This window comes from Alexandromys fortis, unplaced genomic scaffold (genome assembly GCF_014885135.2).
Source record: "Alexandromys fortis isolate MF-2015 unplaced genomic scaffold, M_Fortis_MF-2015_v1.1 scaffold_70, whole genome shotgun sequence".
Taxonomy (NCBI): domain Eukaryota; kingdom Metazoa; phylum Chordata; class Mammalia; order Rodentia; family Cricetidae; genus Alexandromys; species Alexandromys fortis.
In genome coordinates, this window is record NW_026067955.1 from 6,454,145 (window position 1) to 6,467,066 (window position 12,922).

The 12,922-nt window shown below is 41.3% G+C and overlaps 1 protein-coding gene across 1 annotated transcript in view; it reads right to left on the reverse strand.

Moving 5' to 3' along the window:
* Nucleotides 1-12,922, reverse strand: part of Iqch (IQ motif containing H) — a 125,157-nt gene that overhangs the window by 35,862 nt on the left and 76,373 nt on the right. Inside the window, exon 12 of the mRNA XM_050151778.1 lies at nucleotides 73-243. Within this exon, the coding sequence (XP_050007735.1) occupies nucleotides 73-243 (171 nt within the window). The remainder of the gene's footprint in view (nucleotides 1-72; nucleotides 244-12,922) is intronic.

Consider the following 12,922-nt stretch of genomic DNA (forward strand, 5'->3'; position numbering starts at 1 on the left):
ATTCTCTTTTTGCTCACTTAGCAGTTGAGTATTGCCGAATGCCAGACCAACCAGAAAGAATCTGTTGCTTACCAGCTCTGCCTGGATGCTAAGGCGCTTTTTCTTCCTTTCTGTATCTTGATCAAAGCGGGGCACTTCCAGGGTGCTCAGACTACAATCCAGATGGCCATTTGTCAAGAACAGGGTGAGCTGAGTCATGGCTAGCTGATCACTGTATGAGAGGTTGAGGCCTGTTGTCCATACCTGGTTAAAACATGAGCCAGGGAAGTGAGGATATGATGAGACAGGAGAAGAAAGAGAGCCACACCAGTCCTAACTAGACCAAACCAGTGGCCAAGGAGATTCTTGGAGTAGAGATGTCTGTATTTCTGTTTCTGCATTACACAGCTGAGGATGGGGCTTGTTTCTCAGTAGAACATTCATGATGGTATAGGGAGTTTAAAACTGGCAATACCTGGCCAAAACAATCTAACAGAGATCTTGGTGATGTTTTTTGCTTGTGGTTTGTTATTTCAGAGGTGGACAGTGCAATGTTCTCTACTGTGATTGGATAAAAGCTAAAGAGGGTGGTAACTAAAGGAAATACTGAACATCTACCAAGTGTTTAACTAGCAGTGAGATAAGTAGGTCAGGAGCCACCTCCTCCTTCTCCTTTAAGTTTGTCATTTCAAATTCCCATGTGATCCCCAGTCCAACTTAGCTGAATGCTCAAGGCAAAGCCTACAAGTCACTAGAGTCAGAGATAGAGGCTATAAGCCATGCCATCAAGATAACCGATCCACATATGCCCAGTGAATCACAGCACAGTGTAATGTGTGCTATAGCAATGAATATGGAAGTAGAAAGGACAGACTGGGTTTGCTTGGTGGAATCAAAGCTGCCTATGAAGGTGACATTTGAGCCTTAAACTAGTAATCCAGTCATGGTATGCATGGACTAAGTACATATGCTATGCTAGGTACTTCACAGGTTTCTCTGATCTTTCTAGTTGTTTTTAAAACTGCAACACATACTCAGATAAAGAAACAGATGCAGGAGGTCCTTAAGTCCACATAATAAGGAAGGGTTAGCACTCAGATTTTAGTCTTATCTGTCTGGCTCCAAACCCACTCTCCTCCTGTGCACCTTCAAAGGAGATGCCATTGATGCTGTACCAATCCTCCAAATTAAACGTCAAAGTTGCAGAGGATCAGAACATGTTCTTGTTTAATACAGCCTATGCCATGGAAGTGTCTTGTGGAGAAAACATAAAATATTATATTTCTGCAGCATGCTGTAATTAGCAGTAATGCATTTTCACTGTAGGAAGTTGGAAACGAACACATTTTCATGAAGATTTGATTAAATATTTTTTCCTCTTAGAAGGCCTACAAGTGCCCCACTCACCAACTCTGTATGTTAAAATACATAACACATCTGCCCTAGAGTGGACTCCTCTCGAACAAATCTAGCATGAGTGACTTGAGTAAGCATTGAATGTAAATGGCATCATTATAAGAATATTAAGGGGTCAAGCTGTCAAGGCCCCTTGCTAAACTGAAGCTAATTTCAGGATCATATTCACACAGTAATCCTCTTTCATAACAGCAAATAAATCACATTTGCAACAATTGTTAAAAACTAACTGCCAAGTATCTGCTGCAGTTGTAAATATCCTATTTGTCAACTTAAATATTTACCGCTATATGGCAGTACATGTAAATCAGATGGGGACAGCTCCTGTTCCTCTGAGGAGGAAGTGAACTTTCTCTTCTTACACATCCTTCTCCGGAGTTTCTCTTTTCATGCTTTGGTGCTCTTGATCAAAGGCAGATGTATATACAAAAGATTGCTGATATTTATATTAATGATATTAATGTTTTTGTGGTAAGGCTTTTGGTAAGAAGGCAGCATTGTCTAGGGAAAAACAGAACCAAGGAGTGGGAGCACTGTATGTGTCCTCACAAGCAGCGTACCTTTAGACTAATACTGATGCTCTCTCCACCAGTGTCCTCAAGTGTCAAGAGCAAACAGTAATACCTCCCACATGGGGCTTATACACACATAAAATTGCCATATAAAGTTGAATACAAATGTTACTTACAATTATTAAGCATTCCCTTTAAGAGGACAGACTCCTCACTAAGCACAGTGGTGGAGCCCAAAATCTTAGCACTTAGAAGGCCGAATCAAATGGAATCACAAGTTCAAAGCCAGCCTGGACTAATGGCAGGAAATGCTGTATTTTAAAAAGTTAGATTCTTAGGTGGCACATTTTATGTGACTCTCAGACAGGTTTGCCCCATAGTGTCAGGCCTGGGGCAATGGTGCTGCCACTCTAGCCCCATTTTACTGGGGATCCTGAGAGCAAAGTCTGTTTCCTGCTTGCCTGAGATGATAGCGCATGGGCCAGAGCTCTGAATTTTCTAGGGGTCGGTATTTTTGCTTCTTGCTTCCCCAGGCTGCCCTAACTCCTTGGTTCACAAAGGAGATAGAATACATTTCCTTAAGCCTTTTACTCAACAGCAGGCTTGCCTGATTTGCTCAGATAATTGTTCCCGTTCTCCATCTGGTTTTCCCTGCTGAAAACATTGCCCAAGGCATGCTTGTTTGTGTACAGGGGTTCCAATATTCCCCTCTAGATTGTCAGCCCTTTAGGGGAAGCTGCTAAGCCTTTGTCTTCCTACAGTCCCCAGTGTGTGGGGTACGTTTAGTGAAGCAGGGTACATCTACTATTCTAGTCCCATACTGTGAATGCCTCTGGAGCCATTCAGTAGCAGGCACGTGGGGGCCCCTTAGGACGGAGTCCAGATTCAAACCAAGCAAATATTTCTCTGCACCTCCTTGGTGCTTGTCCCATGTTCTCATTGCCTCTTACTTAATCCTATTTTTAAATTTAAATTTCAGTGTTAACTTAAAAAATTTACAGATCCTTGCAGTGGATACTCCTGTCACAAGCAGGCCATGGCAGTGGCCTACACAAAAGCACTGTGAGAAGGGATAAGGACAGTGTGTAAGAGGTGACTTTGATATGACTTACTATGATGGCTTGTAATGATTGGCTTGCTGGATTAATTGATTAGATTTGAAGGTAAGACTAAGGGTTTACTTTTTTTTTTTTTTTTTTTTTTTTTTTTTTTTTTTTTTTTTTTTTTGTTTTTTTTTTTTTTTTTTTGTTTTTTCGAGACAGGGTTTCTCTGTGGTTTTGGAGCCTGTCCTGGAACTCGCTCTTGTAGACCAGGCTGGTCTCGAACTCACAGAGATCCGCCTGCCTCTGCCTCCCAAGTGCTGGGATTAAAGGCGTGCGCCACCATCGCGCGGCAATGTGTAGCCCAGGCTGGCCTCGAACTCGTGATCCTCCTGCCTCTGCCTCCTTCTGCAAATCCTACCGGCGTGCGCCACCACTACCGGCGGGTTTACTTTTAAAAAACAAAATACCCAATACAATCAGTTCACTTCATAAATGGACCAACTCTGGCATATGTGGTGGGGGTGCTTCTCCCTGGGTCACAGCTAAACATCAAAGGTGCACAAGAGCCTACAAATCCTGCTTCTCCGTCAGAAGTCATTTGATAACTGTTTGCTTGATGATTTTTAAAAATAATTTTTCTGAAAATAGCAAGAAGTGTAGGGAAACTCACAGCCTTAAGGACACAAAATTATTCACCTCAGCATTACCTGTAATACTGAAAAAGACAGGTGGTGGTGGTGCACGCCTTTAACCCCAGCACTCAAACAGGTGGGTCTATGTGAGTTCAAGGCCAGCCTGACTTGCAAAGGGAGTTCTAGGATAAACTCCAAAGCTACAGAGAAACCCTGTCTCGAAAAAACAAAACAAACAAACAAAAAAACCCCAAAACCAAACCAAAACAAAACATTTGGGCATTAGACAAAATTACAATGTATCCAAGTGATGGGATGCTGTGTGATATGTGATATTATCATAAGAGATGATGGTTGTGAATAACTTGATGATATAGTATGCACAAAAAAGAATAGGTAGCTATATGAGCAACATGACTTGATCTTTGCAAAAATAATATATACACAAAAGACTGGTTGAGAACATAACAACATGCTAATCATCGGTATCAATATTAGCAAGATTATAACTGCACTTTCATGGAGATTTTCAGACACATTCAGGATATACACTATCTAACATGGTAGCTGCCAGGCATGTAGCCACTAGGCACTTGAAATGTTGCTAGTGTAAACTGAGATGTGCTGTTAGTAGAAAATACATGCTATATCTCCAAGACTGAGGAGATAAGGAGTGTAAAATACCTCATTAATAATATCTGTACTGATTGAATATGGAAATGATATTACTCTGTTTATGATGGGTTAAGTAAAAATATTATTTTCATCTCTTCGTTCGCTTGTAAAAATGAGATTACTAGAAAATAAAAGTTATGTATGTGACTTAACATCCTTTAGTCCACTGCAGTTTTACCAAAGAGGTGGGTCCAGTGTGGGGAGCGGAGGCCCCAGCTCTCCACCTCCCTGAATGTACTCTGTCTGCATTCAGAGAACTAGCACAGGACAGAATTGTTCTGTTCTCAAGTTCTTTGGGATGGCAAGGCAATAACATGCTCCTGTGTGAAAAAGGGTGGGAGAGAGACCTAATGTAAAGCCCCCTTTGCCTTAGGTATTCTGGGCAGATGGAGGCCGCCTGCTCACCCCTGCTGCTTCTGCCTTTCTCTGGTGACAGGCAGGATGGATGGGTGATGGAGCATGCAGATGCGGGCAGCTGTGCCTTGGTCCTACATTCTGCAATTGTCTTAAAGTGCAAGTAAAGTTCCATGGCAAAGAGTTTTGTCTTGCTCCTTGCTTGCCTTCTTTTATGAACATCATTGTAAGAACGAGACGGAGGGACTAGTTTATAGATTGTATAGTAGTCATTGAAGAACCAGAATTTCTGAGCTTTAAGAATCCACAGAGGTTTTACAAATTCATCTTCATGTTTTCATCTACTTTTCTTTTCTATAGGGAAACTGAGGCCTGAGCAGTTAACAGGCTAGTGGTTCAAGTTTATGCTATCAGTGTCTGAGATACGTATTTGTAATCCACAATTAAGTCACCTCCCTGGGCCCCACTTCCCTTGACTAGTCACTGGAGATTATGTTCTGGATAGACCTTCCCTTCGTTGCCCCTAGATATATCTATGAGGCCAACTAGGAATTATGAAGATTTACCATCTGGTGATAATTTTTTAAAAAATATTTTATTATTCTCTAAATTGGCCAATCTTAAGAGATATCAAACTGAGAACTCACTCATTACAAGGCTGGCACCAGTCCTTCAGAGTCAACTGTGATGTACAGCCATTCTCCTCTGCAGCCTGCTTGACTGAGGGATATAGGAATGATCTCCCTACCCATGTTTTCATTCAGATTCACAGTTATAAATCTGATGGGAAATCTATTGTTGGACCATTTGATTCTTTCTAGAGAGAAGCCAAGCCATCTGTCAGACCAATGGGAAGCTCTTCTGGGAGTAGCATAATCAAGCTGTAGCTAGGCCAGGGTTCCGTATGCTCTTCTGGCTTGACTAAGAGGCAAGCAAAGGGCTTACTTCCCACATACAGTTTCAGAGGCTGGAAATTTGTTGGAGGTATTGAGCAGAGGGATGACATGCTCTGCTATCTATTTTTAAAGAGTTGATGTGCAGAAAGAGAAGGGACCATGAATGGCAAGGATAGAGACTGGGAGTGCAGTTAGTTTGGGTGACAGGTGACAATGGCAAGACCAGTATCAGAACCGTGAAGGGTGGCAGGAGTGGTTTTCTATAGACATATTACCATTGTAGGCTCAATGGACATAACAGATGACTGTGAGGTGGGACCTGAGTCAAAGATAAGAATCAAAAATATCTCTAAGCCTTTCCCCCAGAAAATGGAAGAATTGTGTCCTAGTAGAACAGATTGAAGACGAATTAGAGGGTAAAATCCAGGTTTGAGGCTTAGGTATGTTCAACTTGAGATACCTCTGTTGGACAATGTTTTTGTGGATAGGACGAGCGCAAATACCTCTTCTTTCTCACTCACTGTATGTCAGGAGCATGTGTTGGGCTTCACTCGAAGTTTAAAGATCGCTAGGCCCTGGTAAGGAGGCAGCTCTTCTCTGATGTCATTTTCGAGCATGGAGTACCAGGCTTTCCCTAACTGGGTGCGGCCCATAGGATCCGAGGTCTTAATCTAAGAGACTGTGGCAGAGATAGGTCATCCTGCTTCTCACCATGGTTGTGCCAAGATACACTAAGCTTGAAAAGGATAGAACAGAAGGATTGGAGGACATAAGAGCCAGCAGCAGAGGGTGAAGAGGCCTAAGAGGGGCTGAGGGAGACTTCTGAACCAGTTATAAGGACTTGCTGAGGATGCCAGCCTTGTCTCTGCTGTCTGTCTGGTCTTCAGTAATTTCCTTCCATATCTCTAGGCCTACTTCCTTGTCTAGTAACACAGGCCAAAGGCTGTGGCTGCATCTTAATAGTAGAGCACTTACTTAGCACATGTGAGGCCCTAGGTTCAATCTCAAGTATTGTCAAATCAAACCAGATACAATGGGCCTACTGGCATGGATCCCTGTGGTCTGTTGTGAGGTGACTACATGATGTAGCGTGTGAAGCTATTACTGCAGGGCTCTGGCCGACCCCAAGTCTGTTTGGACCCATAGGACTGTGGAGACAGTTAGGGCAGTGGGAGGACTCAGATGTTGGGCTCTGAATTGGATATACTTGCCCACGTCTCAGTGACAGGGAGCAGAACAGGCCCCAGCATCCCAGTAACCATGAAGACATGATCTCCTTGGCATAGCAAATGACATCTCTCCCCGTCTTGGATCATTAAAATGCCAGACTGCATTGAGCACGCCATGTGGTAGACACACCTGACACTTAGTTTTTAAATAAGTGGGTATACCACACTGAAAGAATTTCCAATTAGTAAAACAGTAATAGGATTGTGATATTTATAAGAATTGTTTGCATTACATTAAAAATAATAAGTAGACAGGCATAGGGAACAGCTGCCTCTTGGCCTGTTGCCACCTAGTGGCAATTGCTGGGATAGCCCAGTGTCTTCTACAAGTCTAAGAGAACAATCACCTAACTACCTGTTCAACAATTGAAACTTCTAGAATCCATCCTGGAGTCGTTCCCCATTTTCTACTAATGTTATTTATTCCCAGGAAATGGAAATTGCAGCCCAATAAGGCTGTCTTTAATCAGCTAGAACATCCATCCTTGAATACCACCTGCCTCTGGTTAGGGCCTTATTTTGATTCTTGAGTCTATGAGATCAGAGGCAACAAAGAATCTGGGTCCCTTCTCTTGGCAGTCAGGGCCAAGTAACCATCAGGCCTAGGGCCTCCCTGGTTTTCGCTTTCATATTTGGATTTAAAAATGTTTAGATTTTTTTAAAGTTAATGACTTTCAAGTATGAAAACTATTTAAAAAGTATACACAAAGTAAAATATGTCAGCCATGTGCAACAAAACTCTTAAGCAGTGATGTTTAAATCAGATTCCATTAGAGTGCATTTGTATACACTTGACATGACGAGGACAGGTGAAATACCTCTAAAACTGGAAATACTCTGAGTACCAGGGACCCTTAGACAGTTCTATCATGGAAACACAGAGCGACCCTCATCATCCCACCCCTTTACTATGTAAGAACTGTGGAGGTGGGCTGACCTGCTTGGGTCCTGTAACTAAGTGAAGAACTGGCTGGAGCGAAGCCCAAGTTCTTAGCCATTGGTCTAACACATCTGTGACACCCAGTTACCAACATTGATAAACTTGCTTTCTTTATGGGGCCAGAAGCTTCTCTGTTACTGTAGAAATTCTTTCCCGATATGCCAAAATCACACTAGAGATTATTTGGTTATCTAAAGTGAAAAAATTTTAAATTTAAACTTTCAGCAACAGCAGCAGCTACATTTGTTTTTCACTTAAAACAAAAACACAACTTTTAAGTACACTATTGCGTTTTCTGTTTTCTATTCCAAGCTTCTTCTGCCTTAACAATTTATAATCCTTCTTGTGTTATTAAAAACGGATGGCCTAAGTGGTATTACTTATAATCTTAGTGTACAGAATTACACACCCATTTTTCATTTTTTTCTGTTTAAGTATTTTCTTGCCTTTTTGTTTTTTGGAAGGCCATTTTCATATTTGAACATTGAGCACTAAATACTAATAAACATGAAAATCTAATTTTTGTAATCCATTTTTATAAGACCAGTGATTGTCTGCTCCTCCAATAGGAACCCCATATTATAGGTGGAGCTTTTTTACTTTCATGCTGTAAACATCAGGTCTGGTGGATGATCGGCTTTCGAGAAGAGCTCCTTATGGGGTACTATAAATGACTTCTAAAAGGCTTTTTTGGTGGGTGTTTTCAAAGCAAAAGAACTCTTGTGTAGCTCCCAACAGGGAGGGTCCCTGTGTGTAGTCCTTTTAGGCATGGAGGAGTTTTGTGCAAAGCAAGGTCTTCTCTGGGTGAGGATGAGCGCATGGAGCAGAGGCTTCAATCCCCCGCGGTGCAGATGCATTCCAGCAGTTCCCCTTTGCTCCCTAGGCTACTCAGCAGCTCTTGTAAACCATAATCTCTCATAAACAATAATTTTGGTGCAGACTACATAGGCAGGTAACATGCATTGTGAAAGTGAGGACTTTGGAGTTGGTCTAGTCCAGCTGCTTTAGATTCTAGGAGCAAGACTTTGAAAAGGAAGAGCGATGGTTGGGAGCAGAGTTCAGACTGCAGTTCAGAGTTCTTGGTGCCAAATCCAAGGTTAGTTTGTTTATGTTTGAGAAATTCCTAAAGAAGAAAATGAGGCCAAGAGCAAGAGCCTTCTTTCCATTCCTGTATCCTGACCAACACCTAGCATGACGTGGGGAAGAGATCTTAGCTAAATCCCAAAACTTAAACTTACACCATGCTTGTCCTATCGACTCCACTAGTGGGCATATAATCAAAAGAAAGGAAAAAATATTTCTGCATAAATGTGCATGGATGCTCAAAGCAAAGATCATTTGCTTTTAATCTCTGAGAAGCAGTCAAGAACAAGTCAAGAGCCAATAACTAAGCTATAGTGTCTGCCCCAACTCTGTCTATAGTTAAAAAGGATCAGGGCTCAAACAGCTCTATGTATGCCAGCTCTTTCAGTAAAAATTAGAAGTAGTTAATATCCTTTAACTGGTGGAAAAACAAAATGTGGTATAGCCATGCAATAGAATACTATTGAAACATAAAAAGAATGGTTGGTACAACCAACACCTGCTACCACATGACTGAACCTTGAAAACACTGTAAGTGAAAAGGCACAAAAGACCACCCATTGTATGATCCCACTTACATGAGATGCCTAAGATAATGAAATCCATGGAGACAGAAAATAGGTCACAGTGGCTAAGGGAAAAGGAATGGGAAATGACTGCTAATGGGTCTATACTCATTTCTTGGTGAGAAGGGGAATAAAATAAATGTAAATTTGATAATGGTAATGTTTGCACAAGTCTGAATTGATGTAAAACTACTAAATACTTTTTTTGAAGAAGTATCCTTTATGGCATAAAGTGTATCAATAGAGCTGTTACACATGCATCCCCACAACCCAGTCTCTAGAAAGCCCACTGTAGTACAGACAATTGCACAATCTGTGTGTCCCTTATTTGAATGTGCTTGAGTATAAATGATAGCTGAATGATGAGGTCTGTGTTACACCTCTTCTAAAACTGCCCTCTGGGTTTACTTTAGATACTCTTTAAAGTAGAACCTTATAAAGCTTTGATATGTTTAACAAATATGTCACATACACTAAAGCTAACTAGTGGCCAGCCGAGGCTAATACACAGAGCTTAATAAGCAGCCATGGGCTGGAGGAGATGACAGCCCATTAGCACATGGTCATATGCATAGTATCAGATAGACTCTGTGCACTCTAAGGACACAGTATCACTGTTCTAAAAGCCGGGCTGGTTCTTCCTGTTCTGCACACAGGCTTTCATTTTGGGTCAGCTTCTGGACTAAGTTGGGCTGACTGAAAGCCCTGGAGTTTCACTGTGTTCTAAGTGTGCTGAGTCTTGTTTTCCCAATTGCCTTCCCTGGGTCTGCCCATGGTAACCTGGCTGCTGAGTGGATTTCTAGCAAACAGCCAGAAGGTGAGGTCTTCCTCCCTCCCTTTTATTCTATCCATTTCCCTTCCTGTTCCTCTTCTACCCATGCACTGTCCTGTTTCTTAATGTGTTGTTTCATCTCAGGAGAATACACCAGAAGGCTCTACTATGGTGGCTAAGCATCAAATCTGAGGTTGTAACTGTTTGTGCCCACTAAATGTTTTACATTGAAAACAATTGTGAAATTCCTTTTTCATATTTCCTTTATTATTATTTTTGTTTATCCATTGACTTCCTCCCCAAAAGCTCTGGGGTGGCATATTCTTTAGTATACTCTAGGTCTTTAATGTGACTAGAAGTTTCACATACTTACTCCTTTGGAAACTGTCCTTGAGCTCTAGAAATGACTTCATCTTCTGCACATGTCTGTTGCAGAGGGTAAGGAACTTCACTGCAGTGCTACCCAGTGGGAGAGACTCAACACATGCTTGCCCGGTTAGGGAAGGGCTCCGTTGTCTGCCCTGGTCGTAGCTACTAGCCTTAGGAAAGTTTGGCATTCTTCAGCATCCTGCCTTCCTGTGCTTTCCTCAAGGAGGGGGTCAATGAATTTCATTGATCTGTTTGGGCTTGGTTTTTGTAAAGGTTCCTTATGCTGCCTGAGCAGATTTCAGTGGTTGGATTAATATCATTTATATCCTTAGGTATTGGTATAGAGACTTAAAGAGATTAAAAACAGACCTATATTAAGTAGGTCCTCCAGGTCAGTTAGACCTGTGGCGTGATGGGCAAGTCAGCTTCTCAAGAAGAGGTTCTTTGCATTTGCTCATAAGGATTTGGATTCAACAGTCAGTCGGTAAATCTTATGTTTAAGAAAATGAAGTATATGTTAAAAGGAATATACATATTGTTAAAACATTTCTATTTATGCAAAAGATTCATGTAATTTTATAAAGGATTTTAAGTGCTGTGTTAGACTGTACTAGTAACAGATGTTCAACCACATGTTTACATTGTTATTTTACTGAAAAGTCATGGACTACCTGATATTTTACTTTTAAAATATACCAATATCATCACATTTTAAATTAACTCAAGTTAGTTATTACTAGAAAAACACAATTTAAAATAATAGAAAGGCTCTTAAATACCACTAATAGAGTCAAAGATTTTGTTAAAGGAATTCCAGGCTCTTGTGCCACTTCTTGTTCTTTTTCTGCAAAGACAGATGGTGTCAGTAATTGCCTATATATTTAATTAAGTTAAAAAGCTACATAGTAAGGGCTTGGTTAAAAAAACAGGAAATTTTGTGTTATGAGCAAAGAAAGCAATAGAGCAGACACTGGTAACATAAGACAGCACCCCTAACCCTTAGATACTCAGATACCCACATGGTCTGGAGTATGGGCTGCATTTTATCCATCTAATTATATGAACAATAATAAACCCACACTTGAAACAGCAGCAGCGGTGCTGTTATGTCCTTTACCAATTGAAGAAGAATGACCCTACCTGTGGTGGCCCTACCATTTGACCTATTACTCAATCACTTTTGACATAATACTTGAGTGGCTACTCTAAACCCCTTTTATGCTATTTGCCTGGAATTTCTCACCTAGAAGACTGGATAATCATTGTGAAATTATTATGGGAGGTGGGGAGCAGGAGCTACTTGTAGAAAGTGGTTTGGAAAACTGATTTAACCATTCTTGTGGTGTCTGTTTTCAATGTTCCCATCCCATGAATTCACCTTCTGGCTTAATGACAATATGGTGTTTCCAGCTGTGGTATAGTATATAGGCTGCACATTTAAACTCTTAAAGCTTAAAAATGGCTACCACAACACTGATTTTATTCCATTTCTCTTAGTCATTAACATTTAACGATTACCTTATGTTCTGAGCACAAGGATGGAATATATTAACAAAAATAGGAGTTGTGTTTTTCTGGCTTTAAGCAGTTCAACTCAGTTCAACAAGCATATTGAGGAAATGCAAGAGAACAGACATTTTATCTGGTGTGGTCATGGTGAGCGGAGGGCATGGTGGTACAAAGGAGTCACCATCAAGCCTATGCAGTACCACAGTGTTGTTGGGAAAGATCATAGGCTTCGTAGTCACGTAAGCCATGGTAGGAACCCTGAGAATTAGCCACTACATAGCTGTGTGACCCAGAACATGGCACTGTAGCCTCAGTCTCCTCATTTGTAAGCTAGCGATAAGAATTTGCAGGGATTTGCCATGACCATTAGAACTACGCATCAGCCCAAAGAGACTAGAGGACTAAGCAGCAGCAGCTAAAGGGGGTTTAATTAAGGTAGGCTTCCATGTAGAGTTGAATTGCAAAGGAAGGGAATTTAAAATTTGCATATGCATATTAACAGACGGAAAATAAAGGAAAGACTAGTTGAGATGAAAGTAGCCTGTGAGAGGTAGGTAGTACAAGAATACATGTTGAAAATGGAGTCACTAACCCTGCTTTTTTTTAGAGAGTTACGTGGTGGATGTGATAAGTAAACCCCACAAACTGCCGTGTTAAGATCTGGAGCAAATCATCTTGTGTATAGTCACTCCAACATTATGGTACAGAAAAAGTTAAACTTTGAGAGTTAAGGGCAGTTTTGTGGAGCCCATTCAACTCAACTGCAATGGACAACTTGGCTTAAAAAATGGGTAGGGGGCCGGGCGATGGTGGCGCATGCCTTTAATCCCAGCACTCGGGAGGCAGAGGCAGGCGGATCTCTGGGAGTTCGAGACCAGCCTGGTCTACAGAGCTAGTTCCAGGACAGGCTCCAAAGCCACAGAGAAACCCTGTCTCGAAAACCAAAA